Source organism: Caenorhabditis remanei, chromosome IV (genome assembly GCF_010183535.1).
Source record: "Caenorhabditis remanei strain PX506 chromosome IV, whole genome shotgun sequence".
NCBI lineage: Eukaryota > Metazoa > Nematoda > Chromadorea > Rhabditida > Rhabditidae > Caenorhabditis > Caenorhabditis remanei.
The window spans coordinates 15,599,338-15,619,533 of record NC_071331.1 but is presented as its reverse complement, the minus strand read 5'-3'; the positions used below and the strand labels follow the sequence as shown (position 1 = coordinate 15,619,533).

The 20,196-nt window shown below is 38.0% G+C and overlaps 7 protein-coding genes across 7 annotated transcripts; 4 read left to right on the top strand and 3 right to left on the bottom strand.

Annotated features, from left to right (window-relative positions):
* Positions 1 to 8: 8 nt before the first annotated feature.
* On the bottom strand, positions 9 to 1,912 carry GCK72_014349 (uncharacterized protein; the record flags this gene model as incomplete). Its single annotated transcript, XM_003102749.2, has 9 exons — positions 9 to 192; positions 246 to 343; positions 392 to 513; positions 560 to 986; positions 1,032 to 1,151; positions 1,199 to 1,333; positions 1,380 to 1,535; positions 1,586 to 1,674; positions 1,828 to 1,912. The coding sequence occupies 9 exons, from the start codon at positions 1,910 to 1,912 to the stop codon at positions 9 to 11; spliced, it is 1,416 nt and encodes a 471-aa protein (XP_003102797.2).
* A 2,202-nt stretch (positions 1,913 to 4,114) lies between these two features.
* Positions 4,115 to 6,279, bottom strand: GCK72_014348 (uncharacterized protein; the record flags this gene model as incomplete). Its single annotated transcript, XM_053730252.1, has 8 exons — positions 4,115 to 4,298; positions 4,372 to 4,469; positions 4,513 to 4,634; positions 4,681 to 5,107; positions 5,581 to 5,700; positions 5,746 to 5,889; positions 5,938 to 6,093; positions 6,217 to 6,279. 8 exons carry the CDS (start codon positions 6,277 to 6,279, stop codon positions 4,115 to 4,117), a joined length of 1,314 nt encoding a protein of 437 aa, XP_053585024.1.
* A 191-nt stretch (positions 6,280 to 6,470) lies between these two features.
* Positions 6,471 to 7,936, bottom strand: GCK72_014347 (uncharacterized protein; the record flags this gene model as incomplete). The annotated part of the gene is made up of 5 exons (XM_053730251.1): positions 6,471 to 6,708; positions 6,753 to 7,234; positions 7,281 to 7,648; positions 7,696 to 7,798; positions 7,853 to 7,936. 5 exons carry the CDS (start codon positions 7,934 to 7,936, stop codon positions 6,471 to 6,473), a joined length of 1,275 nt encoding a protein of 424 aa, XP_053585023.1.
* A 1,484-nt stretch (positions 7,937 to 9,420) lies between these two features.
* On the top strand, positions 9,421 to 11,471 carry GCK72_014346 (uncharacterized protein; the record flags this gene model as incomplete). The annotated part of the gene is made up of 4 exons (XM_003102732.2): positions 9,421 to 9,541; positions 9,624 to 10,297; positions 10,350 to 11,124; positions 11,185 to 11,471. 4 exons carry the CDS (start codon positions 9,421 to 9,423, stop codon positions 11,469 to 11,471), a joined length of 1,857 nt encoding a protein of 618 aa, XP_003102780.2.
* A 525-nt stretch (positions 11,472 to 11,996) lies between these two features.
* On the top strand, positions 11,997 to 14,427 carry GCK72_014345 (uncharacterized protein; the record flags this gene model as incomplete). Its single annotated transcript, XM_053730250.1, has 13 exons — positions 11,997 to 12,080; positions 12,145 to 12,294; positions 12,340 to 12,449; positions 12,496 to 12,618; positions 12,666 to 12,784; positions 12,832 to 12,941; positions 12,987 to 13,049; positions 13,260 to 13,485; positions 13,532 to 13,764; positions 13,818 to 13,919; positions 13,965 to 14,063; positions 14,110 to 14,261; positions 14,310 to 14,427. The coding sequence occupies 13 exons, from the start codon at positions 11,997 to 11,999 to the stop codon at positions 14,425 to 14,427; spliced, it is 1,689 nt and encodes a 562-aa protein (XP_053585022.1).
* A 593-nt stretch (positions 14,428 to 15,020) lies between these two features.
* On the top strand, positions 15,021 to 15,824 carry GCK72_014344 (uncharacterized protein; the record flags this gene model as incomplete). Its single annotated transcript, XM_003102793.2, has 1 exon — positions 15,021 to 15,824. The coding sequence occupies one exon, from the start codon at positions 15,021 to 15,023 to the stop codon at positions 15,822 to 15,824; it is 804 nt and encodes a 267-aa protein (XP_003102841.2).
* Positions 15,825 to 16,913: 1,089 nt separating this feature from the next.
* Positions 16,914 to 19,125, top strand: GCK72_014343 (uncharacterized protein; the record flags this gene model as incomplete). The annotated part of the gene is made up of 8 exons (XM_053730249.1): positions 16,914 to 16,982; positions 17,030 to 17,116; positions 17,164 to 17,362; positions 17,413 to 17,581; positions 17,629 to 17,742; positions 17,866 to 18,266; positions 18,331 to 18,911; positions 19,024 to 19,125. The coding sequence occupies 8 exons, from the start codon at positions 16,914 to 16,916 to the stop codon at positions 19,123 to 19,125; spliced, it is 1,722 nt and encodes a 573-aa protein (XP_053585021.1).
* Between the last annotated feature and the right edge of the window lie 1,071 nt (positions 19,126 to 20,196).

Genomic DNA, 20,196 nt, shown 5'->3' with positions numbered 1-20,196 from the left:
CTCATTGTTTACAATTTCGATGACATATTCTTCTTATCAACATTTTTTAATTTGTTTGCAACCATATAAACATGATCATTAGGTTCCAATGAGTTCCAATGAATCAAAGTGTTCGCAACCTTCTCGATTCCTTCTGTTTTCCCGAATCTCATTGGACCGCCCGTGTGAATTGGCCAACCGAATCCGAGAATACTGAAAGAAAACATGAATTTGATAACAGAGAAAAATCAGAAAATGACACTTACAACATGATGTCAATCAAACTTTCATGACTGATAACTCCTTCTTCAATGCACAAAAATCCTTCATTTATAGTTGGATACAACATGAAATTGATTAGATCCTGAAATGAAAATTATGAGAAAGATGAGTTTTAGTGAAAGGGGCTTACCTGATCATTCAAGATTTGAATGTTTGGTTTTGCGTTTTGAGAGAAATGACGAATCATCTGTTCCATTTCAGAATCAACTTCTTTTCTTTGGGTTTTCTCGTCGTATTTGTAGAATCCTTTGTCTGAAATAAGAAGTTTAGATATTCTGATGACGAGGTATTAACTAACTTGTCTTTCTTCCATATCTTTTTTGTCTCCACATTTCTTTTTCAAGTTCATTTGGTTCAATTCCATTTTCCTTCTTTAATTTCTCCATCACATCGAATCCAGTCATGTCGGCTACTGTCAATGGACCCATCAGAAATCCAAAGTTAGTGATGATCTTGTCGATTTGATGTGGCAGATATCCGTATTCATACATTAGTTTCTGACTCTGATTGAAATATACATGCAATAAACGATTGAACACAAAAGATGGGCAGTTTCCAACGAGAACTGGAAGCTTTTTGATTGTTTCGCATGCTTCGAAGGCCGTTGCAATGGCAGTTGAAGATGTCTTTGATCCATAAACAACCTCAACCAATCTGATTACATTTGCTGGATTGAAGAAGTGAAGACCGACAAGTCTCGATGGATCTTTGAGAACATTTGAGATCTATAAGTTTTGAAAGTTAGAAATATAAATTAATTCAAAACTCACATCGTCTAGATTAAAACTAGATGTATTCGTTCCAAAAATACATGAAGATTTGCAGATTTTATCAAGTTTTGTGAACAATTCTTTCTTCAATTTCAAATCTTCAAAAACCGATTCAATAACCTGAAAAAGTCATATGGAAATACTGAACATCTATGTGGGCAACATACCAGATCAGCATCATTCAACTTCTCTAAATCTGTAGTGATGCGAAGTTTACTCTTTATTTTCTCGATTCTAGCATCATTCAATCTTTTGAAAGCCTTCTCCGTTGCATACATTGATTCTAATTCTTTTAGACATTTCTGAGCATAACAATATTGTGTTGAAGAAGAGACCTCTGAGCCTTACCTGTTCACTTCTAACGACAAGAAAAGTATCCAAACCAGCCAAACAGAAGCAAATAGCCATTGCTTTTCCCATTGTTCCACTTCCTATTATTGCTACGGAGTTGATTTCCGTTGCCTCAGAGTTTGTATGATCTCCTCGATTATTGGGAAGAGACCACTGAAGAATAATAGAAATATTATACCAAGAAAGAGAGTTTAAGAACTAACTTGTCCTGCCAATTGATGAGCTTCCATCAAATAGTTTCTCACTTCTTCTGGCACTTTATCCATTATCTCGATTCTAGTGTATCTGACACCTGAAAGAAATCAAGTTAACTGAAGAAATGATCCGTGAATTAAAGTGAAATGTGAGTTTATCTCGTTTCGAGTTTGCTTTTATATAAAAAGCTTTTCTGTAATATATCACGTTTTCACTGCCCATTCCGTTATTGATAACAAAGAGGATTTACTCCCGACACTGCCCGTCAAAGTTTCCGGACTCCCTCCGTGAGAAGTTCCTTTTGAAATGTTGTCATTGTCTGCTTGTTGATTCATTCTCAACTGATAACAAGAAATGAGACTTTGGTACGTTGAGTACAGTATTGTTTGATAGGAAATCATATGAATAAAACACATTTTTCTTCTCAAAGTTCAGAGATCCGTGGGATAAATAAATGTCTCTGGGGCGGCTTTTCAGTAGTTAGCATATTACTGTAGTAAAGTAAGTACAGTAGTGAATCATCTAAACAACTGTAACCAAAGTACCGAAACTATTTGAGAACAGGAACAAGTGATTAAATGTGACCTTTAAGAATGGTTCCGGTGAAGTTCAGAAATAGTTAACTTGTGATTAATACCCAACACTGATAGATTAACACATATGCAACAATAATAGTTTTTGGAAGTTTGGTTTCAGAATGTTTTTTTTTAAATTATTGTGGTGCGATTGCGGATGAAATATGTTTTGTAGATGAAAAAAAGTTTTTGGTAAGGTGAAAAAAGTTTTGGTATGCTCGTATTCCATCGTGAATTACCTGTGAAAAATCCCGGGAAACACGTCACTTTGTGTTGAAATCCTGTAAAGCTGAGATACAAATATTTTGCCGAGCCATCCATCTCTAGATCGAACGTGTACCAGAAAACTTTTTATTCGCTCGTTCTACAGTCCCCAAATAAAACCTTTAAACCATTGGAAATTCTGTGACACCGTGACACACACTTTAAGTTTTTAATATACAGTAAAAACATCTAAAACTGTTTTGACAAGTATTGTTATTTTCTGGTGCAAACGATTTCATCTCGGTTTTAGTCTTCCAGTCAGATTTTGAATCATGTGTGACCTCATGACCGCCCAGCTGAAAGTATTCGTAGACTATTATTTCATTATCTGGTTCTTTGATAGTAATTTCACTGACATCACATCATTATCTCGCTGAAAAAAAAACATAATCTACTTAATAATCCTCTTGTATGTATTGTCCGCTTACTCGTAGTTTAGAATGAAATCAATCAAACTAAAAATTCTGACTTTCTGATTTCTCCGAGCGGAGAGTCACTCCCTTCTCTGTTATCAGTTACATTATCAGAAATCTGGCAATAAATGGAAATGTGATTGATGGGAAAATGGGAGTTAAAAAGTTCAAGATACCCTTCTTAAGTTTCAAATGTCTCAATCATACTTAATTGACCTCAATGGAACAATGACGGTCAAACCAGTACTCTCCTTGATTTGATTTTGTACAAGTCAATTGGAAGTTTCTTTATTAGACTCCCCAAAAAACATTACAGCAAGTTCATAACATCTAGATTCTCATATGTCTCCATACTTCTAGTGGTCCAAATGAACATCCTCGAGATTACATTCCTCCATCCAGAACCTAGTTCACTTTTCTGAAGTATTTTCAACATTCTTTCTCTTATTTTCTCCTTCTTAAGTAGATCAAAGATTCTCATTTTCCAATCGTGGGACCGAAGGTCTTTCTATTTTTCTTATCAATCTGCTGACAAAATCAACAAAATCGCATCTTTTTTGCTTTCAAACACATGAAAACAGAAGTCACAAATAAAAAGGGCGGGGTTTAGCACAGCTAGACACTTCTTAACAATATATGATAGTGAATGTGTTTGTTTATGAGGTTATGATACAGGGCTTTTTCTTCAAATTTTTCAGAGAAAATATACAAAGACTTGGCGAAGCTGTGTTCACGGGTTCTTGGAAAATAAACTATCCGGATGCCTGTTCCGATATAGTTTTGTTCTGCATACTAGACTATCTTCTTTCTTTCTGGAAGATGATTTCAGAGCGGATTTTGAATTAAGTGCTCTGTTCCAACTGGCTGTCTCAGGACGAGTGATCCATTCGTGTCGCGGAATGATTCGAGAGAAGCATAACTTTCCTATAGGAAGATATCTATCATTCACGAAGAATTTGATCGGGGTTTCTTGTTTTTACACGGATTTATAAAAATAAGAAACCAGATGAAATATACATAGGACATCACTTTGAACTCGAAGAATTACTGCAAATCAGAGGTCATTCATCCTGACGGTATCTGATTTCCCATATATGCACAGAAAGTAGGGGAGTTCCTTATCGTAAGGTCAAACAGTCATGTTTCATGCAGTTGACTAGTGAATAATCCTGATCTGTTTGAAGCACGAAAGCCGGAATTTTCGAAACTTCTATTTCTTTGTCAACAAAACAATAGTTTTATCCTATATCACGATACGATCACAATTTATTACAATTAACAAAAATTACAATTTAGAAGACAAGTGTTTCTGATCAATTTGTCGCAGCTTCTCTGCTACTTTATAAATTCTGTTCGTTGGTTCCAATGAACTCCAGAGAATCAAAGTATTCGCAACTTTTTCGATGCCTTGTTGATGTCCGAACATCATTGGGCCACCAGTTAAAATAGGCCACCCAAATCCAAGGATGCTGCAAATTTTTATTTTTATAAGAAACTGAAGGAAGAAATAGAAACGGATGTATCTTTTCAAACGTCACTTACAACATGATATCAATCAGATTTTCATGATCAATAATTCCTTCTTCAATACACAATAGACCTTCATTGAACATCGGATACAATAGGAAATTTACGGCATCCTGAACAGAATCATCATTCAGTTATTCTATACTTTTGACTGACCTGATCATTCAAAATTTGAATATTGGGTCGTGCTTGTTTCGAGAATTTCTCAATCAGTTGTTCCATTTCCATATCAACTTCTTTTTTGTGAGTTTTTGGATCGTACTTATAATATCCCTTATCTGAAAACTCAAAGTATTTTCAAGTAATTTTCTATCTATAACTCACTTGTTTTTCTTCCGTATCGCTTTTGTCTCCACACTTCTTTCTCAAAATCACTAGCTGGCCATCCATTTTCTTTCTTCAATTTCTCCATTACGTCTAATCCATTCATATCAGCAACTGTCAATGGACCCATCAGAAATCCAAAGTTAGTGATGATCTTGTCAACTTGATGTGGCAAATATCCGTATTCATACATCAGTTTCTGACTTTGATTCAAATAAACTCCCAGAAGTCGATTGAATACAAATGCTGGACAATTCCCAACAAGAACTGGAAGCTTTTTGATAGCTCTACATGCTTCAAAGGCGGTTGCGACAGCTTCAGAGGAAGTATATGATCCATAAATAACTTCCACCATTCTGATCAGATTTGCAGGATTGAAAAAATGAATTCCAACAACTTTGGTACGATCAGAAAGGACAGAAGACATCTGGAAGATTTATTCATGTAATGGACAGACAGTGTATTACTCGGAAAGATATTTGCCTTTTTCATAGTCAGTTGTAAATGTCCAACTCTGAGAGTGTGTCATAGTAAAACAATTTTTCTCAAAAAGTAATTTTTTTAATGGAATTAACTGATTAAAAGTAGATCACAGTTTTTTTAGTCATTAACTTTTCTGTACGGAACACTTCCTACAGAGTAATAGTAATTTTATGTGGACAGCTGAAAAATCGTACTATTTTGCACTGAAATGGGCCCATTTGAGGGATAAATTACTTTGTCGAGATGTAACTTGCTAGGGAGTGTCCGTACAAAAAAGTTGCCAACTACAAAAATGAAGGTCTACTCTTGGTCTGTTCGATCCATAAAAAGTTATTTTGTGCCTATGGTACAATCTCAAAGTTGGGAATTTTCAACTGAAAAAGGCAAAATATGATATATTTTTGGCCGGAACATTACCTCATTCAAGTCTAAACTAGATGTATTCGTTCCGAAAATACAGGAAGATTTGCAGATTTTATCCAGTTTTGTGAACAGTTCCTTCTTCAACTTCATGTCTTCGAATACTGCTTCGACGATCTGAACTCTTATGTTCTTCATACTGAATTCTTCTAGATAACTCACCAAATCACAATTCTTTAATTTCTGAAAATCAGTGGTTATTTGGAGCGTATTTCTCAGTTTCTCAATTTTCGAATCATTCAATCTTTTGAAAGTTTTCTCTCGTGCATAAGTGATTTCCAACTCCTTTCTGCAGTTTTCAACAGCCTGGAATTACTGAATTTATATTTTTATACAACTGAAAATCATCATTACCTGCTGATTGAGTTCTACGAGAATAGTTTCGAAACCAGCCAGACTGAATGCCATTGCAATACCTCTTCCCATAGTTCCACCACCAATAACTGACACAGATTTCAGCGGAATCGACTTGGAATTAGTATGATTTCCACGGTTATTTGGAAGGGACCACTGAAACATAAATCTTTATTTTTCTTTTTGGAAATACTTCAACTTGATACAGGCTATTTTTTTGAACTTTATAAAATAACGAAATTTTAATTTCTTTCTGTTTATAGATAGTGTTCAACTCACTTGGCCTGCCAATTGATGAGCTTCCATCAAATAATTCCTGATATCTTCTGGCATTTTATCCATTTTCGGAACTTTTCTAAAATCTCAAAACGATGAAAAAACAAAAGAAAAAGTTGAAAGAAATCGAATTTATCTGATGTCTGTTAACGATTAATTGATAAGAAGAATAGGATACAATGTAGTCAAATAAAGGGTACAACATTAAAAAACAATTAAAAATAAACGTTTTTCCTGGGTGTAATAAAATCAGAATTTCATGAATATTGTCTGAGTTGATGCAGTTTCGAGACACGATATTTGTCATAATCATCTTGGATCGTTTTGATGATTCCCTGCAACGGGAATAAAATTACATCAGTATTATTCGTGGAAATCATTACCGGGTATAATTCAGATGCAGCATTGATTCCAAAAACAAAATCCATATGACTATAATGAGGAAGTTCAATTGATCCGGCAATTGTTTTGTTCATTTTTGAAAGAATTGAATCTCTGAAAATTCATTGAATTGAATGATTCTTAAACTGAAATCTCACCGGATATCTTGAGTATCTGCAAGAATATCATCTCCACTCCAATATAAATATGTCGGAGTATAAATCTGCGTCAAATCGTAAACTGGAGGCTCCGGCTGTCCATATTCAGCCATGTTTCCATCTTTTCCATAGTCAAACTTGGCAACTTTTTGAGATTTGACAAGTTGAATCCAATGTTGAAGATCTTTGACAGATGTAGCTGCTGGTGTGTGACATAAATAAACTCCAACTCTTGACTGATTGAATTGTTTTTCACTGCCATCAATAAATCCAATGTCCAAAGTACATATATTCTGCATCAGGAATTTACTACACATGTAACTTATCATCTTTTGAACAGTCCGTGGAATAGAAAGTGGAGAATACGGTAGTCGACCGAGGAGAATTTCAGCATAAGTGAGGAATTGTTTTCCAAATAATCCGAAGAGTCCTCCGATGTGAGAAACAGTAGCAACTGGAGCCAATGCGTGGAAATGACGAATCTGGTAAAGACATATTTATGTGGAATAATGTGAATAGATATCTTACTTGTTTTGAAAATTCTCTATCCTCAGCAAGCCTTGAAAACATAATCATTGTACCTTGAGAATGACCCAAATAATACAAAAACTCCTGTTTCGTCTCTTTCAAAACGTAGTAAACACTCGAAGTCAAATCGAATTCAGACATCTCTTGCCACGTGAAATTCCAGAATTTCTGGTTCTCCGGACCATATCCAATATGTTTTTGTGATGCTGGAGTACCTCGACTATTTGCAATCCAAACATCAAAACCTGCATCAGCAAACACAAATCCAGCAGATTGGTTCGCCAAGTTTGGAATCCATGAAAATCCGTCTGCTAGGAGACCGTGTTGCATGAACACGATGGGTCTTTTTGAGCTTGGATCACATTTTCCTGAAATCATTTGGAATTAATTGAGCAAATGCCTCAATTAAACATACCGTTCTGTTTACATGGGAATCGATGAAGTTCGAGAATATATTCATCTTTTGTTCGAACCAAATGAACTTCTGATTCGTATCCAAACCGTTTGCCAATTTCTGGCTGAAAAAAACATTGAGACAGCTTTTCTTAGTTTTATTATGATTTGAGACTTACAACAGTTAAATAACATTCCTCATCAATCGCTGTTGTTTCATTTATCAATAAAAATAACAAAATGAGAAAAATATTGATTACCATCGTCCGAATGTTGGGATAATTGAAAGAGAGGGGACATATTGCTCAGGAAAAAACGAAGGGTGTTAGGTCACATCTGTTGTAATAAATAACACGTGGATAACACACGGAAGGGTCAAATGAACGAATGAATGGAGAATTTGATGCTAGTTGATATTCGATCTTCTGGCCTCATCGACTCGAATTACCGATCCAAACTGAAGTTCTTCATGGGAAAATGATGGAAAAACAAGTGAAACATTATTTCGGAGGACTTCTGAAACATTGTTCTTTTGGACAGTTGATTAATATGGCTATTGAGTTACAGGCCATCTTCATGTCTCAAAACTATGGGACTTCGATGAAAAAGAACTTTGATCCCGTCATTATCGGTTATGTTTGTATTTTTCGCTGGTTGAATTTCGCTAGACAGGTAAAATTTCAGTCAGCCGTTTGCCATGGCTGTCATATTTAATATAATTTCTACAGTATTCTATTATTTCACGGTATTCCATATTTTTGTCAGAAGAGTGTTTTCTGCAACCAGTTATCATCAAAAACGCTATTTTACAATCAAAACTTAGGTTTTATAATGTGTTGTATTTAATGTGTTATTTCAATAATCTCCATCGTAGTTTTTATTCCATTCACATATGAGTATAAACTGCGAACTACTGTGCCACACGGTTTCGTGGCGTGACCAGATTTCAAAAACACCGATGCGCCTTTAAAACTACCAGGCCAGTATCTTATCGTTTGGCGCCACACATTTTGGGAGCGGGGACGAGAAATATTCGATGCCTTCGAAATTTTCATCATTTTTTTCGTTATTTTTCTCCAACAACCCAGGCAAATATTGCGCGAGAACTGCGAATTGTCATCGTTTCAACAAAAAGGTGACAAAGTGTTTTGTTTCACTCATCGTTTCTTCGTTTCAATCGCAAATCGCGATTGTCGGTAATCACCCCCCCCCCCCCCCCCCCCCACCCCCCCCCCCCCCACCCCCCCCCCCCCCCCCCCCCCCCCCCCCCCCCCCATATTTTCTCGGGATTTGCAGTATTTCAATCAGTCGGATATCTTCCATTTTTAAAATGTATTTTACTTTATTTTTTGAAACTCTCCTGCCGATCTCTCGTTTTTTGCAGTTTGCGTGGCCAGAGAAAAACATAAAAGAGTATACAACCAGCAGAGACCCAGATGGCAGGGAGCGGCGCTCCTCTGTTCTCTTCATTGACACGATTTTGTCAACAAAATGCAATTTTCGCCTGAATTTTTCCTTGTTTTCTCGATCGTTCTTCAGTTGAAATGGTGGTACCATTAGAGACTATCTGATAAGAAATAGGTGGTGCGTTGAGATGATAATGAAAACTATGATAGCGATCGTATGAGTGTCTCTCGCTCTCCTTCTCTCCTTCTTTGCTGCCATTTCACTATTTTCGAGAATGTTCTATGCCGTTCATATTGTCAAAACTGCCCGTTTCTCCCAAAAAAAGCTTTTTTGCAGGAGAATGACCGTCTCAGAGCAGCTTCGCCACGATTTAGAAGATGCGGCCAACCGCATGCGCATCTCGTCGATCGAGATGACATGTGCGAGCAAGAGTGGACATCCAACGTCTTCTACCTCTGCTGGTAAGGATTTTTAAGTATTAATCAGTCAGCTTGAATTGTCAACTCTAAACTTCTGTCAAATAATTCAAACATGTTCTTTCAGCCGAGATCATGTCAACCCTCTTCTTCTCGGAGATGAAGTACGATGTCGCTGAGCCAAAGTCCGCATCTGCTGATCGTTTCATTCTCTCCAAGGGACACGCTTGCCCAATCCTCTATGCTGCCTGGGAAGAGGCTGGTCTCTTGTCTCACGAGCAGGTTCTTTCCCTCCGTAAAATCGACTCTGATATCGAAGGACATCCGACTCCTCGTCTCAATTTCATCGATGTTGCCACTGGCTCGCTTGGACAGGGTCTTGGAGTCGCCACCGGAATGGCTTACGTTGGAAAGTACATCGACAAGGCCAGCTACCGTGTCTTCTGTCTTTTGGGAGACGGAGAATCTGCCGAGGGATCAGTCTGGGAAGCTGCTGCTTTTGCTTCCATCTACAAGCTTGATAATCTTGTTGCTATCGTCGATGTCAACAGATTGGGACAAAGTCAGGCTACTTCTCTCGGTCACGATGTTGAGACCTACAAGGCTAGATTCGCTGCCTTCGGATTCAATGCTATTATTGTCGATGGACACAACGTTGAGGAGCTTCTCGCCGCTTACGAGACTGCTCGTAATACTAAAGGAAAGCCAACGGCTCTTATTGCCAAGACATTGAAAGGAAAAGGAATCGAAGGAATTGAAAATGAGGACAACTGGCACGGAAAGCCAGTACCAGCCGAAACCGTACGTTTATTTCGCTGAAGTAAACCGAAATAAAGTAAAAAATTTGTTTTAGATCAATGCAATTAAAGCTCGATTCCACGGAAGTCAGAAAGGAAAGCTCGTCGCTCAAAAACCAATCAACGATGCCCCAGCAATTGATCTCCACGTTGGGTCCATTAAGATGCCAACACCAGAATACAAGAAGGGAGATAAGGTGGCAACCAGAGCTGCGTATGGAACTGCTCTCGCAAAACTTGGTGATGTGAACCCACGCGTCATTGGACTCGACGGAGACACCAAGAACTCAACATTCTCTGAGAAACTTCTCAAGAAGCACCCTGATCAGTTCATCGAATGCTTCATTGCTGAGCAAAATCTTGTCGGAGTTGCAGTCGGAGCTCAGTGCCGTGATCGTACTATCCCATTCACCAGTACCTTTGCCGCTTTCTTCACTCGTGCCACTGATCAAATTCGTATGGCAGCAGTCTCTTTCGCAAACCTTAAGTGCGTTGGTTCGCACGTCGGAGTCTCGATCGGAGAAGACGGACCAAGTCAAATGGCACTTGAGGATCTCGCTATCTTCCGTACCATTCCAGGAGCTACCGTGTTTTATCCAACTGACGCAGTATCCGCTGAAAGAGCTACCGAGTTGGCTGCCAACACGAAGGGAGTCGTTTTCATCCGTACTGGACGTCCAGCTCTCCCAGTTCTTTATGACAACGAGGAGCCATTCCATATTGGACAAGCCAAGGTTGTCAAGCAATCTGCTGAAGACAAGATTGTTCTTGTTGGATCGGGAGTCACATTGTACGAGTCATTGAAGGCTGCTGAGGAATTGGAGAAGGAAGGTTGGTAAAAATTCAAAAAAAAACTTTTCGAATTAATGTGAAACTGTATACCATTTCCAGGAATTCACGCCACTGTGATCGATCCATTCACCATCAAGCCACTCGATGGAAAGACGATTGCTGAGCATGCTCTCAGAGTTGGAGGACGTGTCGTCACCACCGAAGACCACTACGCCGCCGGAGGAATTGGAGAGGCGGTATCAGCCGCTCTTGCTGATTACCCTACCATTCGTGTTCGTTCGTTGTACGTCAAGGAGGTTCCACGTTCCGGACCACCAGATGCTCTCGTTGACTTGTACGGAATTTCGGCTCGTCATATTGTTGCCGCCGTCAAGAACTTCCATTAATGTATTTATGAATTCCTATATTAGTATTATAGTTCCCTTTTTGTTTTGAGCGGTTGTGAATTTTTATTGAAAAATAAAGTTTAATTAAAAAGAAAAGTATCCTGTGGTTTAGTTTAAGCTTCTCGCACGCGTCTAGACGACGAGAAGGCCGTTTCGCGGGCATTGGCGGATTGTTTTGCGGCTGGGCGATGACGGCGATCGAAACCTGTTCGTCACCCGAATTGATACACTTCTCATCTACATCTTGTCGTGTCTTCTGAGAATAAGCGATTCAGAAGATGAACACACACGGCTTATTCTTGGTCTTTTTCCTCTTTCCGCTCCTCACTTTTTTCGATTTTCCTTTCAATTGTTTCCCTTTTCAAGGAGATATCTAGATCTTCATTTTTAAGAGCATCAGATAACAAAAGTTCATTTTTTCTGTTTCCTTCTTTACAATTCTGAACTAACTTTCATCTGAACACCCAAAATCAAGATTCCAAATCGTAAACTTCAGGTTCAAAATTCTAAAAACTTTTAGAGAAAATGCGAGTTCTTCTGTTATTTGGATTCTGTATACCATGGATTTATGGACAAGAAATAAACCGAGATTATTCTCCACTTCTGGATGTGAGTTCTCATAAGCTGAAGAATTTCAACGAATGACTGTGACATCATTTTATTATTTTTTCAGAAGAATACATCAGCTGCCAACCCGGGTATCTATTTGAGAATCATGCCAAACGGGTTAGCTTACTTGAGAGAAGTTGGAATGAAAGTGATCAATGAGCAGATTCTTAAATTACAATTGCCTAATATAAGAGAACCGATTGAGAATGGAGAGGTTTGAGAAGAAAAGATAATCAAATAATTGATTATATCTGTTCAGGTTTCAATTTATAATCTTCTAATGAGTAAGTATTGGGCTCCACAAGAATATTCTTTGGATATGTCGGAGCCAAGTACATTTGCTTGGAGCATGAGCAAAATGCATTTGAGGTAAAGACCTGAATAGTTTTTCGGATTCACCTTCCGTCTGTTTCAGAGCAGCTGGAGACTTTCAAGCAACTCTTAACAGCCCACTTCTGTTGCCAACAGTTCCAATAACAGGACATTTTGAGGCTCTTCTAGGACATATTAGTTTGTATATTACTGTCAATATGGAGAGGTTTTTCTGAATTTTTGAGCACTGAATTCTCAAATTCATTGTTTCAGAAATGCTCATGGAGCACCTCAAGTAAGATCAACTGGATGCAGAAGTTCAATTGGGTATGTTGATTTGAATGTGAGAAACACTGGAGTTATCACTGATTTCTTTATCAATGCATTCAAAGGTATGCCACGTCATCAGTTAATTATTCTAATCTTTTCGAAAATTCAGCATTTTTAATTGGAAATTTCAAACCACAAGTCGAACAGAAAATGTGTAAAATGATTGAGTCAATAATTGATAGAGATATGAATATTCTTCTGTCGAATATGCCATTAAAAGTGAGTTTTAAATCAGGAAAATTCAATTAAATTGTTAAATTGCAGATTCGAATCAATGAAAATAATCTAGATATCATTGGAGAAACATTCGGAGTTGCTCCCAAAAAGGTGAGGTAGGTCTTATGATCTTTTCTTTTTTTTCTTGAAAAAAAGCAAGAACTCTAATGAAAAAACTACAGTAATCCAATAACATGAATGGTTTAGTTTGCTGTTTTATTTCTTAGTTTCAGTAACGTAAAAGCCATAATGACATAGTATTTCATCAGATACGAAGAAAAACGACCCACGAAACTCTATCTAACTATTTTTCGGTTTCAGCATAATCGAGCAGGGAAGTTGTCAAGTTTCAGTGCCAAGAATATCACTTTAACTCACTTTGTTCAACGACTTCGGGATAAAGAATTAGTTTTGGATTATCAAATGTTGACTGCCCCATTCGTTCAAAATGGTGCTATAAATATGCTTTCGAAAGGAGAAATTTCATTCCGAGGACACGGAGGAACACCATTCAGTCCACCAAATATCAGAATTCCTGCTCCTCATGGTTCGCTTGTTCTCATTTTTTTCAAACAAATTTAATTTATTTTCAGGTGTCCATATGATTGAATTCTATGCTAGTGACTATTTGGCCAATTCAATGCTTTATCATTCATACCGTCAAAAGTTCCTCGACGTAACAGTTGGACCTGAAAGTTCTCCACAACTTCAAGGCCTACTAGTTACAACATGTGGTCCAGCTGGATTCTGTCTCGGAGAGTTTTTGGGAACACTTGGAGAGCAATTTCCAGATAGACAAGTCGAAATTGAGTTTTTCGCAAAGAAGGTAATCTTTTGTTTGTATGAAATTATATTCACTGTGAATGTCATTTGTTCCAGGCTCCTCTAATTGTTTTCATTGATAATCGATCAAGATTTCGTCTTCACGGTGGACTCAACATGTATGTGAGACCTTCTAAACCAACACAAGTGAAACAACAGGTACATGAAATTTCGAGTATTCAGCAACAAACTTTTTTTTTGAAGATTCTAAAAGCTGACACAACTATGACAGCCAACGTGAATTTATGGATAAACGGTTCCGTAATTGTTGGAAATTCTACTATCGAGAATCTCGATTTCAAGGTGAACCGATGGTTTCTGATCAATTATCATTTCTAATTATTTTCAGCTTCTCGAAACGAAAATTAATGATGTTGACCAGGACTCATTTTCTGATTTGGGTTTATTCGGTGCAGAATTTTTGGAGAAACTTTTAACTGAAATTCTTCAAATGGGAATAGCATTACCAACAATGCAGGGAGTTATTTTGAAGAGTCCGAAGTAAGACCACTCACTAACAAAATTGAAACTTCTTTTTAAAAATTTCAGGTTAACATTCCATGATCGTTATTTGAAAGTATCAACATACTTCAAACTTGATGAAGAGTACGCTGGCAGTCTAGTTAGAGGAGCAGTCGGGAAGACACTGCGTGGACCACTTCTTTAGATTATCGAACGTTTTTGAAGTCAGAAATAATTATATTTAGTTACCGGTTATATGTACATTTGAAAAAAGATCACCAAAATAAATTTATAATAATTTTATAAGACTTTCTATCTTTCAAGCGTGAGATTTCTGATTAGATTTGAATGTTTTCCGTCTAATCAAATGCTCAACAGCTCAAATTTACAGTACTCTTCAACTCTCCTGGCGGGACCATTTTACACCAACCGTTATGGTCCTTTAATACAGTACTTGTTAAATTATAATTTTAAAAAACTATTTTCCGTTGTTTTCGTTTTTTCAAAACGATTTTCAATTGAATTGCTTTCTTTAGATTTTAGATTTTTTAATTATTAAAGTCTCCGGTTAAATTTCTGACCTGAATTGCATAAACTTCAAAAAAATTGTTTCATAAAAACAGACGCGTTCCGTTTTTCTCGTTTCTTTCAGGAGTCCGATTTACGCATTCAATTTGGGATTGCGAGGCGACGGCCAATTCGAAGAACGCTTCGGAAAAAACTCGGATTTCTGCTATTTTTCACGATGAATAAGCTTATTTTCTAGTTATCTGTTATTTCTCTAATATCTACTTCCAGATGAAGAAACTATTGCTTGAGGACTCTTTTGTTCCAAATATCCCACCCCCATCTCTCCTAAAACTCGAAAATGGACAGCTCGTGACGCCTACAGGAGTTCGATTCGACATTCCTCGTTGTGGGAGAAACATCGGGAAGATGAATATGGAGGAAAGCTGCTATAATCAGCTGGATAGGAACGGGAAGCTTACGCAATCAAACGATCATCCACGTTTGGTTCAACCCAATTCATCGTCTGATGAAGCTCCGCGAATAAATATGTGGATGTATACCCATCGACAGACTGGAATCGGACCTCGACAAGAGAAGTTCACCGAAGAGGTGGCTTTGTCAAAGAACGATGTGATGAAAATCGTTTCCACCAAAACTCAGATTGATGTAAAGCCAAAGAGTGTTAAGGATCGAAACGAGAGAAACGAGCGCGTTCGTTCTCTGAATCATCACCGATTTGTTGAATACTTAAAGCATTCGACTCACAAGAAAGTCAAGCCTCTCAAACATCCACAGGGCTGCTTATTCTGCAAAGACAAAGAACATTCTGCTCAACACTGTCATGTCTACCCTGAAGTCGATTCCCGTATCGAGTTCCTCAACAAAAATCAGCTGTGCCACCACTGTGTGTTCCCTGGACATGATGCTCAAAACTGTCCAACCTTCCACAGAAAAAGTGTTTGCCGTTATTGCAAAGGTAGACATATCTTGGCGATCTGCAAAAGTTCAACAATTCCTGCAAATACCAGCCAACATTCATCAACCGAATCTTCCTCTACTCTTCAAGATGCAACAATCAAACGCATGGATTAACAGGCTGCTCACATCCCTCAACTCCTCAGCTCATACAAAAAGGATAACCTCTAGATAACACACGTTGTCAATTTAATAAACTATCTCCTACGTCCTTTTTCAACCTCATGCCGCTCTAAAGCTGAGATGTAATCGATATTTTTGTTCGGTCAATGTGTAGAGAAGTTGCTGCACTTTCATAAACGTACCTGCTATTTATTTTTTCTTCTGTTTGTCTTTTCGGTCGATGAAATTTATTCGACGTTAGTTGAGCAATTGTAGTAACTGATGCATTTTTCTGTATTTGAAAGGACTGGCATCCCAATTTAACAACTTCTTGAAACAGGCTTGGCTGATTGAACCCTGGAAAGATTTCATAGAAAGCTGTAGCCAGCACTCCGAAAATTCTTCAGAACTATCAATATTGGATACACTACTGAAACTCTTCAAAGAAATTATTTCCATCCTCTTCTTCGACTACTTCCCCTTTTTCTGTTATTTTTGCCCCTTTAATTGGCGGTAATTGCACCTTTCGCCATCAGAGGCCCTGCAAATTCCGTGGAAGAAATTTTCCGTGGAAAAAATTTTCCGTGGAAAGTGGGCGGAGTCTGTTTCGCAACATCGCCGCGCAGTTTTTCTGAATCGTTAGCTGACTGAAACTGGCTGATTTCATGAAATGCGAATAATTTTTATAATTTTGCCGGTATCTTAGAGGGTGCGGCTATTTTTTTGTGAAAAAATTTTAGCGAAATTCCTTCACCTGAAAAAAAAATAATTCGGAAAAAAACTGCGCGGCGATGTTGCGAAACAGACTCCGCCCACTTTCCACGGAAAATTTTTTCCACGGAAAATTTCTTCCACGGAATTTGCAGGGCCTCCGCCATCACAGAGTGCAAGGCAAGCGCGCTCTGTTGACAAAAAGAGAAGCCAGTCGGGGTCAGTGACTGTCGCCGGTTTATCACGAGTTTGAAGCGAAACTTATACAGATTCGCGATTGTTTTTTCAAGCATTTCTGATAAGATAACGAGTTTCTTAAATTTTGTCGTCCCGAAGTTCTTGCTTTCGTATATGTTGTCTTATTTTGTCTTACTTCGATTTTTTCAGGCTGGAATGTCATTTGGATGGGTAACGCTTGTTGCCACTCCGAAATCCCACCCATTTGAAGAAAGGCGGATAAAAGTGAGAATATCTTTCACGCGAAAGAGGAATACAATTAATAATTTTAGGTAAACTCACCGAATGATCCTGTAAAAATAGGAAGAGCTGTTGCACGAATTCAAGCAGCGCCTGATAATGCAGTATTTGATTGCAAAGTAGGTTCAGTTTTTCTTTAACGAAAATGTTAAAAATAGTTTTTCAGGTTCTATCAAGAAATCACGCTATATTATGGTTCCGCGACGGCGAATTCTGGCTGAAAGACACAAAAAGTAGCAATGGAACGTTCGTCAACAATGAAAAACTCCAACAGATTGGTACAGGTCGGGATACTGACGTCCGCCGGGTTTTCAGCGGTGACATAATTCAACTTGGTGTTGAAATAGTTGAAAACGCCAACAAAGGTATTTTTAGTTTATATGAAACGCTCTGTGACCGTCTTTTGAAGTTTCAGTAGTGTATGGCTGCATTTATGCAGTGATTAACTGCTTTAATGCTGAAGGCAAGTTGCTCGAAAACACTGGACAATCTTGTGACGATGGAGGACAGCGAACAACAAACTCGCTAGTCAGTAACCGAAAACTTTTCCAGATGCAGCAATACGTGTCAGAAGCACAACACAGGTATTTCTATATTATACGCTCGGCAAAATATTGCGCAATTTTTTCAGAGAAAAGCAACGAGAAGATAAAATTGCCGAACTAATGAGTATCATATCCGCTAACGAGAAAGCTGCTGAGACGGCTTGGAAAGCTTTGGTCAATGAAGATCGATTATTGGCCAGGTATTTATATTATATTTTCCCAGTTGCTCCAAAAAAACAGTCTATCTAAAAAACTTTCAAAAGGAACCAAAAATATTTATCACATAGACAAATAACTTCTGCAAACATATCTTCAATTTCCAGAATCGAATCACTCGAAGCTCAACTCTCAATACTTTCCAATAACAATAACCCTGATAAACAAAAAGAAGAGCTCCTAAAAATGATCGATGAAAAAACAAAATTTGAAGCAATGACTAAAGAGATGGTACGACGGCTGATTGAGGAGAACGGCGAAACGACGTCTCGATTGAAAGATATGGAGAGATCTCTTGAGACTACTGAACAGACGTATCAACAACTTCGGTCGAGGAACGATGATTTGGAGACTGCATTATCCGAGACGACTGAGATGTATGATTCGAAAGTTTCGGATTTGGCCTTGACAACGTCAGAATTATTTGAGAAACAGAAGCAATTTTCTGCTTTGGAGGATAAACTGACCGACTTACAACAAAAGAATTTGAAATTGAGTAAAAGTTCTGGTGAGTGTTATAAACATTATAGTATTAGCAATTATTTAATCTTAGTCTATTATATTTGTTTCAGTGATTAACGAGACTGCGTCTGGTCTGTCACGTCTGCTGGCCAATGCTATCAATAGTGGAAGTTTCATCGACGCACCGGAACTACATTTACTTATTAGCACTCTGAAGTCAGCTTCGTATTTACCACCACACACTCGTGAAACTCCATCATCTCCTGACACATCGTCGGCTTCTGAATCGGATCTTCGTACTCAACTGATGAATGGCTGCGATACTTCCACTTCTGAAAAAGATCTTATCGAGGAATACGAAAAGAATAAACAGCAAGACGAAAAAATGACAATCGAAATTTGTCTGAAAACCATTCTCGAACTTCAGTCAAAGAATCGTGAACTCGAGATGACAGTAGCAACTATGATGGAAGAGAACCAGGAAAATCAAGAAAATGGAGAAAAATCAGATAGCTTTTTATCAGAAACAGACATACACAAAGAGCCGCTGGAAATTTCCCCATCTGAAAACGCATCGTTTTTCCCGGATGCTGGTAATTTCTCGGGATCTTCAACGTCTACTTCATCACAGGCACCGCTTATGCAAAAACAATCAACAGTTATCAAAAAGCCTGATGGGCTGGAGAATTTAGTGAGTGACTAATTGTTTTTCAACGTTTTTCCATAGTGGCATTATATAATATCGAAAAAATATGGTGTAAATATGAAAAGTTGAGTTCAAATGCAATTATCACGTTTTGCAGTTGCTGTTGGTGTCACTGGTCCCGCTTCTCGCTCTACTCCTCGCTGCTCTCGCTCCGATTCAGAATCGATTTTCGAGTCCGAAAGAGAAAAAGGAAGAGTGATTCAAATACGATTTTTCATTGGAAGTATCTCTCAATCGATCTCAGCTCTACTTGCCTGTTCATTCTCCCTTTCATGTTTCTAGCATTCTTAACTTATTTCATTCCTTTTTTACCCAAAAAATAACTGATTCCTTTTTTTGATCATGCGTTAGAAGCATGTATTCATTTCTCTATTATTTACCCATGCTTCCAATTATGGTTGTATTATACTATTTACCTTTTTCTTATCCATAATCTGTTTCAAACGAACCTTCGCTTACATACTGAAAAATAGGGTACAAAACTGAGTTCCCATCTCCCGCTTCTGAAACCGGCTTTGTTAATTTTTGCTTAAATAGTATTGTTCAATTCATTTTCCTTTTGTGCTTTTTTACCGCATTTGTGCATACCACCTAACTTTTTTCCTACATGTGAGCTATCTATGGATCCGTAGATTCTGATACACATGAAATATCATAAAATTTTCCTGTGTCATATTCAAATTCTCTATCATTGCACAACTTACAGTTTTAGCTGCAAGAAACTATTTTCATTGTTTTATATCTGCATGAAGGCGACACAACGCTTCTTCAGATTGACAAAACCGAGAACAAACCCGGAGAATAATCAGAGTAAGATTGATCGAAAAGCTTCAAGTAAATTCCAGACTTGTCACGGGCCGGGCCGGGCCGGGCCGGACCGGGCCGAAGTCAGGAAAAATTTTGGCCCGGCCCGGCCCGGCCCGGCCCGGCGGGCCAAACTCAGGAAAAATCTCGGCCCGGCCCGGCCAGGCTCTTTTGAAACATGTTGAGTTTTTGATTTTTTTTGGAAATTTTAGGAAAAATGTGAATATGTATGATAATTAAGGCATTTTTACTCTATTTTTTCGAAAAATTTCAAATAAAATTTGGTAAAAACGGGTTCCCATTTTTTGAAATCAGGAAAAATTTTGGCCCGGCCCGGCCCGGCCCGGCGGGCCAAACTCAAGAAAAATCTCGGCCCGGCCCGATTTTTGACAAGTCTGGTAAATTCAAATACGAAACTCTAGTTTTTGAAGATGTTCATTTAAAAAATAATTTCAAACTTGTTTAG